A 20,769-nucleotide genomic window follows, 5' to 3' on the forward strand; every position below is an offset into this window, starting at 1 on the left:
GGGACATAGACCACATTGATGAGATACAATACAGCAGACAGAATAAGTATTAAAGGTCCATTTGGGGGACATAGACCACATTGATGAGATACAGTACATCAGACAGAATAAGTATCACATGTCCATTTGGGTGACATAGACCACATTGATGAGATACAGTACAGCAGACAGAATAAGTATCACAGGTCCATTTGGGGGACATAGACCACATTGATGAGATACAATACAGCAGACAGAATAAGTATCACAGGTCCATTTGGGTGACATAGACCACATTGATGAGATACAATACAGCAGACAGAATAAGTCTCACAGGTCCATTTGGGGAACATAGACCACATTGATGAGATACAATACAGCAGACAGAATAAGTATCACAGGTCCATTTGGGGGACATAGACCACATTGATGAGATACAATACAGCAGACAGAATAAGTATCACAGGTCCATTTGGGGGGACCACATTGATGAGATACAATACAGCAGACAGAATAAGTATCACAGGTCCATTTGGGGGACATAGACCACATTGATGAGATGCAGTACAGCAGACCACATTGATGAGATGCAGTACAGCAGACAGAATAAGTATCACAGGTCCATTTGGGGGACATAGACCACATTGATGAGATACAATACAGCAGACAGAATAAGTATCACAGGTCCATTTGGGGGACATAGACCACATTGATGAGATACAATACAGCAGACAGAATAAGTATCACAGGTCCATTTGGGGGACATAGACCACATTGATGAGTTACAATACAGCAGACAGAATAAGTATCACATGTCCATTTGGGTGACATAGACCACATTGATGAGATACAATACAGCAGACAGAATAAGTATCACAGGTCCATTTGGGTGACATAGACCACATTCATGAGATACAGTACAGCAGACAGAATAAGTATCACAGGTCCATTTGGGGAACATAGACCACATTGATGAGATACAGTACAGTAGACAGAATAAGTGACATAGACCACATTGATGAGATACAGTACAGCAGACAGAATAAGTATCACAGGTCCATTTGGGGAACATAGACCACATTGATGAGATACAGTACAGCAGACAGAATAAGTATCACAGGTCCATTTGGGGGACATAGACCACATTGATGAGATACAATACAGCAGACAGAATAAGTATCACAGGTCCATTTGGGTGACATAGACCACATTGATGAGATACAATACAGCAGACAGAATAAGTATCACAGGTCCCTTTGGGTGACATAGACCACATTGATGAGATACAATACAGCAGACAGAATAAGTATCACAGGTCCATTTGGGTGACATAGACCACATTGATGAGATACAGTACAGCAGACAGAATAAGTATCACAGGTCCATTTGGGGGACATAGACCACATTGATGAGATACAATACAGCAGACAGAATAAGTATCACAGGTCCATTTGGGTGACATAGACCACATTGATGAGATACAGTACAGCAGACAGAATAAGTATCACAGGTCCATTTGGGGGACATAGACCACATGGATGAGATACAATACAGCAGACAGAATAAGTATCACAGGTCCATTTGGGGGACATAGACCACATTGATGAGATACAATACAGCAGACAGAATAAGTATCACAGGTCCATTTGGGGGACATAGACCACATTGATGAGATGCAGTACAGCAGACAGAATAAGTATCACAGGTCCATTTGGGGGACATAGACCACATTGATGAGATACAATACAGCAGACAGAATAAGTATCACATGTCCATTTGGGGGACATAGACCACATTGATGAGATACAATACAGCAGACAGAATAAGTATCACAGGTCCATTTGGGGGACATAGACCACATTGATGAGATACAATACAGCAGACAGAATAAGTATCACAGGTCCATTTGGGGGACATAGACCACATTGATGAGATACAATACAGCAGACAGAATAAGTATCACAGGTCCATTTGGGGGACATAGACCACATTGATGAGATACAGTACAGCAGACAGAATAAATATCACAGGTCCATTTGGGGAACATAGACCACATTGATGAGATGCAGTACAGCAGACAGAATAAGTATCACAGGTCCATTTGGGGGACATAGACCACATTGATGAGATACAATACAGCAGACAGAATAAGTATCACAGGTCCATTTGGGGGACATAGACCACATTGATGAGATACAGTACAGCAGACAGAATAAGTCTCACAGGTCCATTTGGGGGACATAGACCACATTGATGAGATACAATACAGCAGACAGAATAAGTATCACAGGTCCATTTGGGTGACATAGACCACATTGATGAGATACAGTACAGCAGACAGAATAAGTCTCACAGGTCCATTTGGGGGACATAGACCACATTGATGAGATACAATACAGCAGACAGAATAAGTATCACAGGTCCATTTGGGGGACATAGACCACATTGATGAGATACAGTACAGCAGACAGAATAAGTATCACAGGTCCATTTGGGGGACATAGACCACATTGATGAGATACAGTACAGCAGACAATAAGTATCACATGTCCATTTGGGGGACATAGACCACATTGATGAGATACAGTACAGCAGACAATAAGTATCACAGGTCCATTTGGGGGACATAGACCACATTGATGAGATACAGTACAGCAGACAGAATAAGTATCACAGGTCCATTTGGGGGACATAGACCACATTGATGAGATACAGTACAGCAGACAGAATAAGTATCACAGGTCCATTTGGGGGACATAGACCACATTGATGAGATACAGTACAGCAGACAGAATAAGTATCACAGGTCCATTTGGGGGACATAGACCACATTGATGAGATACAATACAGCAGACAGAATAAGTATCACAGGTCCATTTGGGGGACATAGACCACATTGATGAGATACAATACAGCAGACAGAATAAGTATCACAGGTCCATTTGGGGGACATAGACCACATTGATGAGATACAGTACAGCAGACAGAATAAAGCAAACCATAAAATGGACAAAGCAGCGGAGTTTCAGAGGGAAAAATGTGGTTTTTAATTATTAAAGAAATGACCAATTTTGATTTGGAATTTTTTTAGGCGGCTCATCCGTGTTTTAATACGCTCCTATGTAACTTATCTTCCACTGTAAACTAAGTTTGTACAGAAAGACACATTTTAGTTTTTCTAGATTCCGAAAATATATATAATGGGAAAAGCCGTCACTCCCTGGCTACATACAGCAATCCTGATGTCAGAGGGAAGTCCAGGAGCGCTGTGTCCCTCCTGGAATGGGCCATGTTTGGTCACATCATGCGCTTCCCCTGGTATGAGGGTCACCAGGGGGCAGTTAGTGGCAGTTAGTCTGGCGGGAGGAGAAGGGGCAGGTGGATATATGTGACTGTTACTATCAGACCCACATGAGCAGGACCACAAGGGTCACCTATACCCACTCCCAAGTGCTAACCAGGGCTAACAAGAGTGTGCTCCTGTACCCCTAACACTACATACAGGGAGCGTCCCCCACCCATGTACCCCTAACACTACATACAGGGAGCGTCACCCACCCATGTACCCCTAACACTACATACAGGGAGCGTCACCCACCCATGTACCCCTAACACTACATACAGGGAGCGTCACCCACCCATGTACCCCTAACACTACATACAGGGAGCGTCACCCACCCATGTACCCCTAACACTACATACAAGGAGCGTCCCCCACCCATGTACCCCTAACACTACATACAGGGAGCGTCACCCACCCATGTACCCCTAACACTACATACAGGGAGCGTCCCCCACCCATGTACCCCGAACACTACATACAGGGAGCGTCACCCACCCATGTACCCCTAACACTACATACAGGGAGCGTCACCCACCCATGTACCCCTAACACTACATACAGGGAGCAACACCCACCCATGTACCCCTAACACTACATACAGGGAGCGTCACCCACCCATGTACCCCTAACACTACATACAGGGAGCGTCCCCCACCCATGTACCCCTAACACTACATACAGGGAGCGTCACCCACCCATGTACCCCTAACACTACATACAGGGAGCGTCACCCACCCATGTACCCCTAACGCTACATACAGGGAGCGTCACCCACCCATGTACCCCTAACACTACATACAGGGAGCGTCACCCACCCATGTACCCCTAACATTCCATACAGGGAGCGTCACCCACCCATGTACCCCTAACACTACATACAGGGAGCGTCACCCACCCATGTACCCCTAACACTACATACAGGGAGCGTCACCCACCCATGTACCCCTAACACTACATACAGGGAGCGTCACCCACCCATGTACCCCTAACACTACATACAGGGAGCGTCCCCCACCCATGTACCCCTAACACTACATACAGGGAGCGTCACCCACCCATGTACCCCTAACACTACATACAGGGAGCGTCACCCACCCATGTACCCCTAACGCTACATACAGGGAGCGTCACCCACCCATGTACCCCTAACACTACATACAGGGAGCGTCACCCACCCATGTACCCCTAACATTCCATACAGGGAGCGTCACCCACCCATGTACCCCTAACACTACATACAGGGAGCGTCCCCCACCCATGTACCCCTAACACTACATACAGGGAGCGTCACCCACCCATGTACCCCTAACACTACATACAGGGAGCGTCACCCACCCATGTACCCCTAACACTACATACAGGGAGCGTCATCCACCCATGTACCCCTAACACTACATACAGGGAGCGTCACCCACCCATGTACCCCTAACACTACATACAGGGAGCGTCACCCACCCATGTACCCCTAACACTACATACAGGGAGCGTCACCCACCCATGTACCCCTAACACTACATACAGGGAGCGTCCCCCACCCATGTACCCCTAACACTACATACAGGGAGCGTCATCCACCCATGTACCCCTAACACTACATACAGGGAGCGTCACCCACCCATGTACCCCTAACATTACATACAGGGAGCGTCACCCACCCATGTACCCCTAACACTACATACAGGGAGCGTCACCCACCCATGTACCCCTAACACTACATACAGGGAGCGTCACCCACCCATGTACCCCTAACACTACATACAGGGAGCGTCACCCACCCATGTACCCCTAACACTACATACAGGGAGCGTCACCCACCCATGTACCCCTAACACTACATACAGGGAGCAACACCCACCCATGTACCCCTAACACTACATACAGGGAGCGTCACCCACCCATGTACCCCTAACACTACATACAGGGAGCGTCCCCCACCCATGTACCCCTAACACTACATACAGGGAGCGTCACCCACCCATGTACCCCTAACACTACATACAGGGAGCGTCCCCCACCCATGTACCCCTAACACTACATACAAGGAGCGTCAACCACCCATGTACCCCTAACACTACATACAGGGAGCGTCACCCACCCATGTACCCCTAACACTACATACAGGGAGCGTCACCCACCCATGTACCCCTAACACTACATACAGGGAGCGTCACCCACCCATGTACCCCGAACACTACATACAGGGAGCGTCACCCACCCATGTACCCCGAACACTACATACAGGGAGCGTCACCCACCCATGTACCCCTAACACTACATACAGGGAGCGTCACCCACCCATGTACCCCTAACACTACATACAGGGAGCGTCCCCCACCCATGTACCCCTAACACTACATACAGGGAGCGTCCCCCACCCATGTACCCCTAACACTACATACAGGGAGCGTCCCCCACCCATGTACCCCTAACACTACATACAGGGAGCGTCCCCCACCCATGTACCCCTAACACTACATACAGGGAGCGTCACCCACCCATGTACCCCTAACGCTACATACAGGGAGCGTCACCCACCCATGTACCCCTAACACTACATACAGGGAGCGTCACCCACCCATGTACCCCTAACATTCCATACAGGGAGCGTCACCCACCCATGTACCCCTAACACTACATACAGGGAGCGTCCCCCACCCATGTACCCCTAACACTACATACAGGGAGCGTCACCCACCCATGTACCCCTAACACTACATACAGGGAGCGTCATCCACCCATGTACCCCTAACACTACATACAGGGAGCGTCACCCACCCATGTACCCCTAACACTACATACAGGGAGCGTCACCCACCCATGTACCCCTAACACTACATACAGGGAGCGTCACCCACCCATGTACCCCTAACACTACATACAGGGAGCGTCACCCACCCATGTACCCCTAACACTACATACAGGGAGCGTCCCCCACCCATGTACCCCTAACACTACATACAGGGAGCGTCACCCACCCATGTACCCCTAACATTCCATACAGGGAGCGTCACCCACCCATGTACCCCTAACACTACATACAGGGAGCGTCATCCACCCATGTACCCCTAACACTACATACAGGGAGCGTCACCCACCCATGTACCCCTAACATTACATACAGGGAGCGTCACCCACCCATGTACCCCTAACACTACATACAGGGAGCGTCACCCACCCATGTACCCCTAACACTACATACAGGGAGCGTCACCCACCCATGTACCCCTAACACTACATACAGGGAGCGTCACCCACCCATGTACCCCTAACACTACATACAGGGAGCGTCACCCACCCATGTACCCCTAACACTACATACAGGGAGCGTCACCCACCCATGTACCCCTAACACTACATACAGGGAGCAACACCCACCCATGTACCCCTAACACTACATACAGGGAGCGTCACCCACCCATGTACCCCTAACACTACATACAGGGAGCGTCACCCACCCATGTACCCCTAACATTACGTACAGGGAACGTCACCCACCCATGTACCCCTAACACTACGTACAGGGAGCGTCACCCACCCATGTACCCCTAACACTACGTACAGGGAGCGTCACCCACCCATGTACCCCTAACACTACGTACAGGGAGCGTCACCCACCCATGTACCCCTAACACTACGTACAGGGAGCGTCACCCACCCATGTACCCCTAACACTACATACAGGGAGCGTCACCCACCCATGTACCGTTAACACTACATACAGGGAGCGTCACCCACCCATGTACCGTTAACACTACATACAGGGAGCGTCACCCACCCATGTACCCCTAACACTACATACAGGGAGCGTCACCCACCCATGTACCCCTAACACTACATACAGGGAGTATCGTCTATGTGCACAGTACAATATATAAATATACCAGCGCACTGACCTTTCTCCGCGGTGCAGGGACGCACATCTTGCTGCATAGACAGCCCATGTCTGGTCCTGAATTACAGGTAACCTCAAAATGTCAGAGAAACACGGATTATAACCGATATCACAGGAGAGAGAGAGAAATCTGCTTCTTCTCTGGACGACAACAACTTCCCAACAGGGGAGATTCTCTGAGTGACAGAGCATTTGTGATGTCATAGTGTGACATGCAGCAATAGCGATGAAGTGATCATGCTCCAGCCAATCAGCTATGTTTGCAAAATGGCAGTTAGGAGTTGATTGGCTGTTGTGTTTATAGCCACTTTATCTCCTCACCAGGCTTAGTACATCTGCCCCTCCGGTCCTCCATCCGCTCACCTCTTTAAAGCAGTTTTAACATCATACAGTGACCGTGTGAGGGGGACAGGGAAAAGGGGGCGTGTCATGAGGCCAATACCCTGTGACTCCGCCCCATAAGCCCTGATCCCGCCCCTATTTTATCCACAATTACCCAGTATGTCCCTGATTAAGAGGAATAAAACATTATTAGTTATACTATGGGGCAGTATTATTTAGGGAGGGGGGATAATTAATGTATGAGATATGTAATGGGCCTTATTCTAGTTCACTCTTAGAGGCAAATTCCTTCTTAGCTGGACAAAACCATGTGCACTGCAGGGGGGCAGATGTAACATGTGCAGCGAGAATTAGATTTTGGGGGTGTTTTACTTCAAAGTGAGATCTATATGGCAGTGTAGAAATAAAGCAGTCCGTATTTTCCCTGCACAGAAACAAAATAACTCGCCCAAATCATATTATATCTGCACCTGTTACATCTGCCCCCCTGCAGTGCACATGATTTTGTCCATCTAAGAAGGATTTTGCCTCTAAGAGTGAACTAGAATAAGGCCCAATGAGAGATAGCAATACTTTATTAGAGTAAGGGGGCAATATTAATGGATCACTGATGGGGGCAATAAAAATGTTTTTATGATAGGGAACCATTTATGGTGGTCACATGGTAAAATAATAATTGTTACTTCTGTTCAAGACTCTCCAATGTATTGTCCCCAATACCAAAAAGATGTCATTGTCCCTTAATTATTTAATATATGATATTGCTCTCTTAATCTAATTATACCGCTGGGGGTAAATGAAGTAATTCCGTAGTGTAATGACATCTGTACGTGTTGCTTTATTTGGGCTTTCACTGTTGTGTCTCATAGGATTTCATTGTTGTGAGAAAGTCAGGTGACCAGGTGACGGACATCAGCGGCCGCCCTGTACCAGACAGAAGCAGCGGCACCCAGAGCCCAAACACAGAGGCTCCACCTCATGCACCATCAGAGGAGAGGAACCGTGATGGGATTATCCTGGCACCTACTGAGGTATATCACAGAAAGGTGAGCTCCTATCTATACATCTTATAACGTCTGTCTGATAAACTCCGAAACCCCGGAACCGGTTGTAGTACTGTAACCAATGACTCGGTGTCATTCCAGGTATAGAGACACCAGGTGTAGCGGCAAACACAGGGGCGGCACTCACAGGACTTCCAATCCGTATAGAAATACACACAGGGCACACCCTACTGACGGCCGCACGTCTCCGACTCGCTGGTGGCCGCACATCCCCGCCTCGCTGGTGGCCGCACATCTCCGCCTCGCTGGTGGCCGCACATCCCCGCCTCGCTGGTGGCCACACATCCCCGCCTCACTGACGGCCGCACGTCTCCGCCTCGCTGGTGGCCGCACGTCTCCGCCTCGCTGGTGGCCGCACATCCCCACCTCGCTGGAGGCCGCACGTCCCCGCCTCGCTGGAGGCCGCACGTCCCCGCCTCGCTGGCGGCCGCATGTCTCCGCCTCGCAGGCGGCCGCACACCCTTGCAAGCCCCATTTGTGGGACTGGGACGTGCATGCTTGTGCGAGCTAGATCACTGCGACTCCATCTGTACATCATCGCGCCTATATATATTCTGTAGCTATACCAGTGTTGGGGACGCGGGCGGGCTCTGAGATACTGTACCCATACTCCGGGTGGTTGAACACACCTCAGCCTTCAGCATCATATATGGTTAAACTTGGGTTCATATCACACTGATTAGAAAAGTTGCTGTTTGCTCAATAACCACATTGGATTATTCTATAAATAAGAGTCTGATTAAGATAAACTCTGAAAGCATGGAACCGAATCTGATATAAATTTCATCATTGTATATGTCATTTTCCCAGGCAGGTCTTAGGCTAAATATCATAAGACCTCAGTGGTCAGGGGTCTGTGGGCGGTCTTCAGCAGGAGGGGTCTGTGGACGGTCTTCCCTAGCAGGAGTCTTTGGGCGGTCTTCCCTAGCAGGGGTCTGTGGGCGGTCTTCCCTAGCAGGGGTCTGTGGGCGGTCTTCCACAGGAGGGGGTCTGCGGGCGGTCTTCTGCAGGAGGCGTCTGCGGGTGGTCTTCTGCAGGAGGGGGTCTGTGGGTGGTCATCCGCAGGAGGGTTCTTTCGACGGTCTTCCGCAGGAGGGTTCTTTCGACGGTCTTCCGCAGGAGGGTTCTGTGGGCGGTCTTCTGCAGGAGGGGGCTGTGGGCGGTCTTCTGCAGGAGGGGGCTGTGGGCAGTCTTCCCTAGCGGGGGTCTGTGGGCGGTCCGCAGGAGGGGGTCTGTGGGCGGTCTTCCCTAGCAGGGGTCTGTGGGCGGTCTTCCCTAGCAGGGGTCTGTGGGCGGTCTTCCCTAGCAGGGGTCTGTGGGCGGTCTTCCCTAGCAGGGGTCTGTGGGCGGTTTTCCCTAGCAGGGGTCTGTGGGCTGTCTTCCCTAGCAGGGGTCTGTGGGCTGTCTTCTGCAGGAGGGGGTCTGCGGGCGGTCTTCCGCAGGAGGGGTCTGTGGGCGGTCTTCCGCAGGAGGGGTCTGTGGGCGGTCTTCCGCAGGAGGGGTCTGTGGGCGGTCTTCTGTAGGAGGGGTGTGTGGGCGGTCTTCTGTAGGAGGGGTGTGTGGGCGGTCTTCTGTAGGAGGGGTGTGTGGGCGGTCTTCTGTAGGAGGGGTCTGTGGGTGGTCTTCTGTAGGAGGGGTCTGTGGGAGGTCTTCTGTAGGAGGGGTCTGTGGGAGGTCTTCTGTAGGAGGGGTACCCTGTGCTTCTTACCAGTTTTGACAATGCCTGGAGGAGTATCTTCACTTGCATGTGACAGTGCTGCGGGTAACAGGGCACCTGAGCAGAGTTGGGTATAGCCGCTAGTTATACATATGGCTATACATGCAGGTCATTCTTACAGGGGCTGACGGTCGTATAACCAACCGCCAGCCCACGGAAGGGGATGTGCGTGCACATCCCCTTACAACGGAGCTCCACCTGATTCCCCGCCGCGTCGCCACCAGTTCACTGCAGCGGAGACGGGCAGGGTTCGTGTCCCTCGTGCGTGTGGGACGCTCGTGCTTCCCAGTCAGATGGAGCGCCACTGGCAAGCCCCGGCGCTGGCTGTGAAGCGCTACATCTGTATATCGCTTTGGAGAAAACAATTTTTTGTATAATAAATGCTATATGTCCTTTTGATTGGTCACTGATTTATGTTGTACTATAGTGTAACAATACTGATATCACTGGACCCCTGGTGATTGGTCAGGGCACACTCTATAATTGATCCCTGACCCATCATCTCCCATAGTGCCCTGCAGGGGAATGTATTACACAGTACTCCTAGGTGTGTGGGTAAGTCATGTAACCAGCTCTCCTATGCTGCAGGTGCCTGGGAAGTGTAAGGATATGGAGGTCTCGGTCTCTGTGACAGAGTGGGACTATTCAGGCGGACACAAGGATGATGTAATGGACCCTCCGCAGCTGCCTGACTCAGTGGGTAAGAGGACGTCTGTCAGGGGGTGTGTCTGTATCCTGCACCATCCAGTCACTTCTCTCCGCCCCTCTACCAGGTGATTGGTTGTTACTGATGGCTGCAGTTTGGGCCTAATTGGGATTCAGTATGAAATCCCGGCGGTCGGGATCCCGGCGTTCAAAATCCCGACGCTGGAATCCCGACCACCAAAATCCCGACAAGGGGGGGACGTGGATCGTCCCCCCTTGCGGGCTCGCTGCACTCGCCACGCAGCGGGCCCGGTGCCTCGCTACGCTCGGCACACTAATTTATTCTCCCTCCAGGGGTGTAGTGGACACCCACGGAGGGAGAAAGTGTCGGGATTCTGAACGCTGGGATCCCGACCGCCGGGATTTAAACTGCATCCCCCTAATTTGCCTCCATCACTTTGCATGTGGGTCCAAAGCGACTGCCATTTCCAGCTGACATCTGACCCCCGTCTATCGGATGTTGGGGCTGGTGGTGGAAGGTTGGATGACACATTCTTCCCCCAGTGTCACTGGTCATGATGACCCTCTGGAGGTGACATCCCACCCAGATACACGTAACGGTGCAGGGCTGTTACTCCCGACACCTAGTGACAGGTCCTGTGCAGTGATATGTGCTGCTGTTATTACTAAGCATTGCTACATGGCTGTCATTGTCTGTTCTCCCCGCAGGTGAGTGTAGCTCTAGAAGCCCCCCAGGACGATGTGAGACCCCTCTGTATTCCCGGCATCATATAAAGGAAGAGGACTGTATTCTCATAGAGGATGATCAGGTAGCGGGACTGGATACATTATCTCTTCTGTATTATGTTACTGTCATATCCTTATCCTGTGTATCCTTCTGGTATAGACGCTCGGTGTAATAATATCTCTGTCCTTGTATGGCAGGATGAGCCGGGACACAGGATGTATCACCCGCAGTGTAAGGAAGAGCAGCCGATCCCTGATCCCAGCAGCTCAGGTGAGACCACAGCAGGATTGGGTCACATGACTGATACATTGTGGGTAATTGTAGCCTATACAGATTATAGTGTCAGGGCAGGTAATAAAGTTGTACGCACAGATTATAGTGTCAGGCAGGTAATAACGTTGTACGCACAGATTATGGTGTCAGGGCAGGTAATAAAGTTGTACGCACAGATTATAGTGTCAGAGCAGGTAATAAGGTTGTACATACAGATTATAGTGTCAGAGCAGGTAATAAGGTTATATGTACAGATTATAGTGTCAGGCAGGTAATAAGGTTGTACGTATAGATTATAGTGTCAGGCAGGTAATAAGGTTGTACATACAGTTTTTAGTGTCAGGGCAGGTAATGAGGTTGTACATACAGATTATAGTGTCAGAGCAGGTAATAAGGTTGTACATACAGTTTATAGTGTCAGGCAGGTAATAAGGTTGTACGTACAGATTATAGTGTCAGGCAGGTAATAAGGTTGTACATACAGATTATATTGTCAGGCAGGTAATAAGGTTGTACATACAGATTATAGTGTCAGGCAGGTAATAAGGTTGTACGTACAGATTATAGTGTCAGGCAGGTAATAAGGTTGTACATACAGATTATAGTGTCAGGCAGGTAATAAGGTTGTACGTACAGATTATAGTGTCAGGGCAGGTAATAAGGTTGTACGTACAGATTATAGTGTCAGGGCAGGTAATAAGGTTGTACGTACAGATTATAGTGTCAGGGCAGGTAATAAGGTTGTACGTACAGATTATGGTGACAGGCAGGTAATAAGGTTGTACATACAGATTAAAGTGTCAGGCAGGTAATAAGGTTGTACGTACAGATTATAGTGTCAGGGCAGGTAATAAGGTTGTACGTACAGATTATAGTGTCAGGCAGGTAATAAAGTTGTACGTACAGATTATAGTGTCAGGCAGGTAATAAGGTTGTACGTACAGATTATAGTGTCAGGCAGGTAATAAGGTTGTACGTACAGATTATAGTGTCAGGGCAGGTAATAAGGTTGTACGTACAGATTATAGTGTCAGGCAGGTAATAAGGTTGTACGTACAGATTATAGTGTCAGGCAGGTAATAAAGTTGTACATACAGATTATAGTGTCAGGGCAAGTAATAAGGTTGTACATACAGATTATAGTGTCAGAGCAGGTAATAAGGTTGTACATACAGATTATAGTGTCAGGCAGGTAATACAGATTATAGTGTCAGGCAGGTAATAAGGTTGTACATACAGATTATAGTGACAGGCAGGTAATAAGGTTGTACATACAGATTATAGTGTCAGGCAGGTAATAAGGTTGTACGTACAGATTATAGTGTCAGGCAGGTAATAAAGTTGTACGTACAGATTATAGTGTCATGCAGGTAATAAGGTTGTACGTACAGATTATAGTGTCAGGCAGGTAATAAAGTTGTACATACAGATTATAGTGTCAGGGCAGGTAATGAGGTTGTACATACAGATTATAGTGTCAGGCAGGTAATAAGGTTGTACATACAGATTATAGTGTCAGAGCAGGTAATAAGGTTGTACGTACAGATTATAGTGTCAGGCAGGTAATAAGGTTGTACGTACAGATTATAGTGTCAGGCAGGTAATAAAGTTGTACATACAGATTATAGTGTCAGGGCAAGTAATGAGGTTGTACATACAGATTATAGTGTCAGAGCAGGTAATAAGGTTGTACATACAGATTATAGTGTCACGAGGTAATACAGATTATAGTGTCAGGCAGGTAATAAGGTTGTACATACAGATTATAGTGACAGGCAGGTAATAAGGTTGTACATACAGATTATAGTGTCAGGCAGGTAATAAGGTTGTACGTACAGATTATAGTGTCAGGCAGGTAATAAAGTTGTACGTACAGATTATAGTGTCATGCAGGTAATAAGGTTGTACGTACAGATTATAGTGTCAGGCAGGTAATAAAGTTGTACATACAGATTATAGTGTCAGGGCAGGTAATGAGGTTGTACATACAGATTATAGTGTCAGAGCAGGTAATAAGGTTGTACATACAGATTATAGCGTCAGGCAGGTAATAAGGTTGTACGTACAGATTATAGTGTCAGGGCAGGTAATAAGGTTGTACGTACAGATTATAGTGTCAGGCAGGTAATAAGGTTGTATGTAGAGATTATAGTGTCAGGGCAGGTAATAAGGTTGTACATACAGATTATAGTGTCAGGCAGGTAATACAGATTATAGTGTCAGGCAGGTAATAAGGTTGTACATACAGATTATAGTGTCAGGGCAGGTAATAAGGTTGTATGTAGAAATTATAGCGTCAGGCAGGTAATAAAGTTGTACATACAGTTTTTAGTGTCAGGCAGGTAATAAGGTTGTACGTACAGATTATAGTGTCAGGCAGGTAATAAGGTTGTACATACAAATTATAGTGTCAGGCAGGTAATAAGGTTGTACATACAGATTATAGTGTCAGGCAGGTAATAAGGTTGTACGTACAGATTATAGTGTCAGGCAGGTAATAAGGTTGTACGTACAGATTATAGTGTCAGGGCAGGTAATAAGGTTGTACGTACAGATTATAGTGTCAGGCAGGTAATAAGGTTGTACGTACAGATTATAGTGTGAGGCAGGTAATAAGGTTGTACGTACAGATTATAGTGTCAGGCAGGTAATAAGGTTGTACATACAGATTATAGTGTCAGAGCAGGTAATAAGGTTGTACGTACAGATTATAGTGTCAGGCAGGAAATAAGGTTGTACGTACAGATTATAGTGTCAGGCAGGTAATAAAGTTGTACATACAGATTATAGTGTCAGGGCAGGTAATGAGGTTGTACATACAGATTATAGTGTCAGAGCAGGTAATAAGGTTGTACGTACAGATTATAGTGTCAGGGCAGGTAATAAGGTTGTACGTACAGATTATAGTGTCAGGCAGGTAATAAGGTTGGGTACTTGTTTCCTAGCACGGCCACAACGATTTAGATCGTTGTGGTCGTAAGATAAAAAATCGGATCGATCGCATCGCATGCGATTTGGTCGCATACGATGCGACCGATCCGACCGACCGATTTTTCACCCGATTTTTTTTTTTTTTCACCAGATTTTTTTCAATTGCCCCCCCAAATGTTACTAAGTGGGCTAGACCCCACGATAGACGTCAACCCGAAGCGTGGCGAGCGCAGCGAGCCCGCGAGGGGCGGCGGTGCGCGTCCTCCGACCTTTTCATTCCCCTACTATCCACGTCGGCGTGGAGTTGAGAATATAAAGTGTGGCGAGCGCAGCGAGCCACCGAGCCCGAAGCGTGGCGAGCGCAGCGAGCCCCGCGAGGGGACGCGTATAACTTCACAGGTATACGCGTCCCCTCGCGGGGCTCGCTGCGCTCGCCACGCTTCGGGCTCGGTGGCTCGCTGCGCTCGCCACACTATATATTCTCAACTCCACGCCGACGTGGATAGTAGGGGAATGAAAAGGTCGGAGGACGCGTACCGCCGCCCCTCGCGGGCTCGCTGCGCTCGCCACGCTTCGGGTTGACGTCTATCGTGGGGTCATGGCGGGCACATAAAAAATGTGAAATGGGTCATATTGGGCCATTTCACCTTTTTTATCATTTTTCCCTATGTGAGATGGACTTAATCAAGTCCATCTAATCTTGTGCCATTATAATGGCACAAGACCAACGCGATCCTCCCGATTTCAATGTTAAAAGATTTTTTAACATTGAAGTCTATGGAAAAATCGGGTGAATCGGTCGGTCGCATCGCGGCCGATTTTAATTGGTCGCGACCGACCGATTGACCCGATTTCTGTCATTCAAAGTGAAAAAATTGTAAAAAATCGGCCACATCGTGAGGATCGTGTCCCTTAATTAAGAGCCACGATCACTCACGATTGTGGCCGTTCTAGGAAACAAGTACCTAAGGTTGTACTTACAGATTATAGTGTCAGGGCAGGTAATAAGGTTGTACATACAGATTATAGTGTCAGGCAGGTAATAAGGTTGTACATACAGATTATATTGTCAGGCAGGTAATAAGGTTGTACATACAGATTATAGTGTCAGGCAGGTAATAAGGTTGTACGTACAGATTATAGTGTCAGGCAGGTAATAAGGTTGTACATACAGATTATAGTGTCAGGCAGGTAATAAGGTTGTACGTACAGATTATAGTGTCAGGGCAGGTAATAAGGTTGTACGTACAGATTATAGTGTCAGGGCAGGTAATAAGGTTGTACGTACAGATTATAGTGTCAGGGCAGGTAATAAGGTTGTACGTACAGATTATGGTGACAGGCAGGTAATAAGGTTGTACATACAGATTAAAGTGTCAGGCAGGTAATAAGGTTGTACGTACAGATTATAGTGTCAGGGCAGGTAATAAGGTTGTACGTACAGATTATAGTGTCAGGCAGGTAATAAAGTTGTACGTACAGATTATAGTGTCAGGCAGGTAATAAGGTTGTACGTACAGATTATAGTGTCAGGCAGGTAATAAGGTTGTACGTACAGATTATAGTGTCAGGGCAGGTAATAAGGTTGTACGTACAGATTATAGTGTCAGGCAGGTAATAAGGTTGTACGTACAGATTATAGTGTCAGGCAGGTAATAAAGTTGTACATACAGATTATAGTGTCAGGGCAAGTAATGAGGTTGTACATACAGATTATAGTGTCAGAGCAGGTAATAAGGTTGTACATACAGATTATAGTGTCAGGCAGGTAATACAGATTATAGTGTCAGGCAGGTAATAAGGTTTTACATACAGATTATAGTGACAGGCAGGTAATAAGGTTGTACATACAGATTATAGTGTCAGGCAGGTAATAAGGTTGTACGTACAGATTATAGTGTCAGGCAGGTAATAAAGTTGTACGTACAGATTATAGTGTCATGCAGGTAATAAGGTTGTACGTACAGATTATAGTGTCAGGCAGGTAATAAAGTTGTACATACAGATTATAGTGTCAGGGCAGGTAATGAGGTTGTACATACAGATTATAGTGTCAGAGCAGGTAATAAGGTTGTACATACAGATTATAGCGTCAGGCAGGTAATAAGGTTGTACGTACAGATTATAGTGTCAGGGCAGGTAATAAGGTTGTACGTACAGATTATAGTGTCAGGCAGGTAATAAGGTTGTACGTACAGATTATAGTCTCAGAGCAGGTAATAAGGTTGTACATACAGATTATAGTGTCAGGCAGGTAATAAGGTTGTATGTAGAGATTATAGTGTCAGGGCAGGTAATAAGGTTGTACATACAGATTATAGTGTCAGGCAGGTAATACAGATTATAGTGTCAGGCAGGTAATAAGGTTGTACATACAGATTATAGTGTCAGAGCAGGTAATAAGGTTTTACGTACAGATTATAGTGTCAGGCAGGTAATAAGGTTGTACATACAGATTATAGTGTCAGGGCAGGTAATAAGGTTGTACATACAGATTATAGTGTCAGAGCAGGTAATAAGGTTGTACGTACAGATTATAGTGTCAGGCAGGTAATAAGGTTGTACATACAGATTATAGTGTCAGAGCAGGTAATAAGGTTGTACATACAGTTTTTAGTGTCAGGCAGGTAATAAGGTTGTACGTACAGATTATAGTGTCAGGCAGGTAATAAGGTTGTACATACAAATTATAGTGTCAGGCAGGTAATAAGGTTGTACATACAGATTATAGTGTCAGGCAGGTAATAAGGTTGTACGTACAGATTATAGTGTCAGGCAGGTAATAAGGTTGTACGTACAGATTATAGTGTCAGGGCAGGTAATAAGGTTGTACGTACAGATTATAGTGTCAGGCAGGTAATAAGGTTGTACGTACAGATTATAGTGTGAGGCAGGTAATAAGGTTGTACGTACAGATTATAGTGTCAGGCAGGTAATAAGGTTGTACATACAGATTATAGTGTCAGAGCAGGTAATAAGGTTGTACGTACAGATTATAGTGTCAGGCAGGAAATAAGGTTGTACGTACAGATTATGGTGACAGGCAGGTAATAAGGTTGTACATACAGATTAAAGTGTCAGGCAGGTAATAAGGTTGTACGTACAGATTATAGTGTCAGGGCAGGTAATAAGGTTGTACGTACAGATTATAGTGTCAGGCAGGTAATAAAGTTGTACGTACAGATTATAGTGTCAGGCAGGTAATAAGGTTGTACGTACAGATTATAGTGTCAGGCAGGTAATAAGGTTGTACGTACAGATTATAGTGTCAGGGCATGTAATAAGGTTGTACGTACAGATTATAGTGTCAGGCAGGTAATAAGGTTGTACGTACAGATTATAGTGTCAGGCAGGTAATAAAGTTGTACATACAGATTATAGTGTCAGGGCAAGTAATGAGGTTGTACATACAGATTATAGTGTCAGAGCAGGTAATAAGGTTGTACATACAGATTATAGTGTCAGGCAGGTAATACAGATTATAGTGTCAGGCAGGTAATAAGGTTGTACATACAGATTATAGTGACAGGCAGGTAATAAGGTTGTACATACAGATTATAGTGTCAGGCAGGTAATAAGGTTGTACGTACAGATTATAGTGTCAGGCAGGTAATAAAGTTGTACGTACAGATTATAGTGTCATGCAGGTAATAAGGTTGTACGTACAGATTATAGTGTCAGGCAGGTAATAAAGTTGTACATACAGATTATAGTGTCAGGGCAGGTAATGAGGTTGTACATACAGATTATAGTGTCAGGCAGGTAATAAGGTTGTACATACAGATTATAGTGTCAGGCAGGTAATACAGATTATAGTGTCAGGCAGGTAATAAGGTTGTACATACAGATTATAGTGTCAGGCAGGTAATAAGGTTGTACATACAGATTATAGTGTCAGGCAGTTAATAACGTTGTACGTACAGATTATAGTGTCAGAGCAGGTAATAAGGTTTTACGTACAGATTATAGTGTCAGGCAGGTAATAAGGTTGTACATACAGATTATAGTGTCAGGGCAGGTAATAAGGTTGTACATACAGATTATAGTGTCAGAGCAGGTAATAAGGTTGTACGTACAGATTATAGTGTCAGGCAGGTAATAAGGTTGTACGTACAGATTATAGTGTCAGGCAGGTAATAAAGTTGTACATACAGATTATAGTGTCAGGGCAGGTAATGAGGTTGTACATACAGATTATAGTGTCAGGCAGGTAATAAGGTTGTACGTACAGATTATAGTGTCAGGGCAGGTAATAAGGTTGTACATACAGATTATAGTGTCAGGCAGGTAATAAGGTTGTACATACAGATTATAGTGTCAGGCAGGTAATAAGGTTGTACGTACAGATTATAGTGTCAGGGCAGGTAATAAGGTTGTACGTACAGATTATAGTGTCAGGCAGGTAATAAGGTTGTACATACAGATTATAGTGTCAGGCAGGTAATAAGGTTGTACGTACAGATTATAGTGTCAGGGCAGGTAATAAGGTTGTACGTACAGATTATAGTGTCAGGGCAGGTAATAAGGTTGTACGTACAGATTATAGTGTCAGGGCAGGTAATAAGGTTGTACATACAGATTAAAGTGTCAGGCAGGTAATAAGGTTGTACGTACAGATTATAGTGTCAGGGCAGGTAATAAGGTTGTACGTACAGATTATAGTGTCAGGCAGGTAATAAAGTTGTACGTACAGATTATAGTGTCAGGCAGGTAATAAGGTTGTACGTACAGATTATAGTGTCAGGCAGGTAATAAGGTTGTACGTACAGATTATAGTGTCAGGGCATGTAATAAGGTTGTACGTACAGATTATAGTGTCAGGCAGGTAATAAGGTTGTACGTACAGATTATAGTGTCAGGCAGGTAATAAAGTTGTACATACAGATTATAGTGTCAGGGCAAGTAATGAGGTTGTACATACAGATTATAGTGTCAGAGCAGGTAATAAGGTTGTACATACAGATTATAGTGTCAGGCAGGTAATACAGATTATAGTGTCAGGCAGGTAATAAGGTTGTACATACAGATTATAGTGACAGGCAGGTAATAAGGTTGTACATACAGATTATAGTGTCAGGCAGGTAATAAGGTTGTACGTACAGATTATAGTGTCAGGCAGGTAATAAAGTTGTACGTACAGATTATAGTGTCATGCAGGTAATAAGGTTGTACGTACAGATTATAGTGTCAGGCAGGTAATAAAGTTGTACATACAGATTATAGTGTCAGGGCAGGTAATGAGGTTGTACATACAGATTATAGTGTCAGGCAGGTAATAAGGTTGTACATACAGATTATAGTGTCAGAGCAGGTAATAAGGTTGTACGTACAGATTATAGTGTCAGGCAGGTAATAAGGTTGTACGTACAGATTATAGTGTCAGGCAGGTAATAAAGTTGTACATACAGATTATAGTGTCAGGGCAAGTAATGAGGTTGTACATACAGATTATAGTGTCAGAGCAGGTAATAAGGTTGTACATACAGATTATAGTGTCAGGCAGGTAATACAGATTATAGTGTCAGGCAGGTAATAAGGTTGTACATACAGATTATAGTGACAGGCAGGTAATAAGGTTGTACATACAGATTATAGTGTCAGGCAGGTAATAAGGTTGTACGTACAGATTATAGTGTCAGGCAGGTAATAAAGTTGTACGTACAGATTATAGTGTCATGCAGGTAATAAGGTTGTACGTACAGATTATAGTGTCAGGCAGGTAATAAAGTTGTACATACAGATTATAGTGTCAGGGCAGGTAATGAGGTTGTACATACAGATTATAGTGTCAGAGCAGGTAATAAGGTTGTACATACAGATTATAGCGTCAGGCAG

At 46.0% G+C, this 20,769-nt stretch overlaps 1 protein-coding gene across 9 annotated transcripts in view; it reads left to right on the forward strand.

The window, feature by feature from the left end:
* LOC146058249 (uncharacterized) overlaps positions 1–20,769 on the forward strand; it is a 105,791-nt gene that overhangs the window by 37,062 nt on the left and 47,960 nt on the right. For 8 of the 9 annotated variants that reach the window (XR_014469841.1, XR_014469840.1, XM_083170453.1 and 5 more), the window contains exons 3-6: positions 8,426–8,602; positions 10,926–11,037; positions 11,712–11,812; positions 11,928–12,000. Coding sequence is in view for 7 of the 9 variants with exons in the window: in XM_083170453.1 (XP_083026579.1) it covers positions 8,426–8,602; positions 10,926–11,037; positions 11,712–11,812; positions 11,928–12,000 (463 nt within the window). In the remaining 2 variants the exon portion in view is untranslated. The remainder of the gene's footprint in view (positions 1–8,425; positions 8,603–10,925; positions 11,038–11,711; positions 11,813–11,927; positions 12,001–20,769) is intronic. The other variant, XM_083170454.1, reaches the window with a different exon arrangement.

Source organism: Crinia signifera, chromosome 2, assembly GCF_055691185.1.
Source record: "Crinia signifera chromosome 2, ASM5569118v1, whole genome shotgun sequence".
NCBI lineage: Eukaryota > Metazoa > Chordata > Amphibia > Anura > Myobatrachidae > Crinia > Crinia signifera.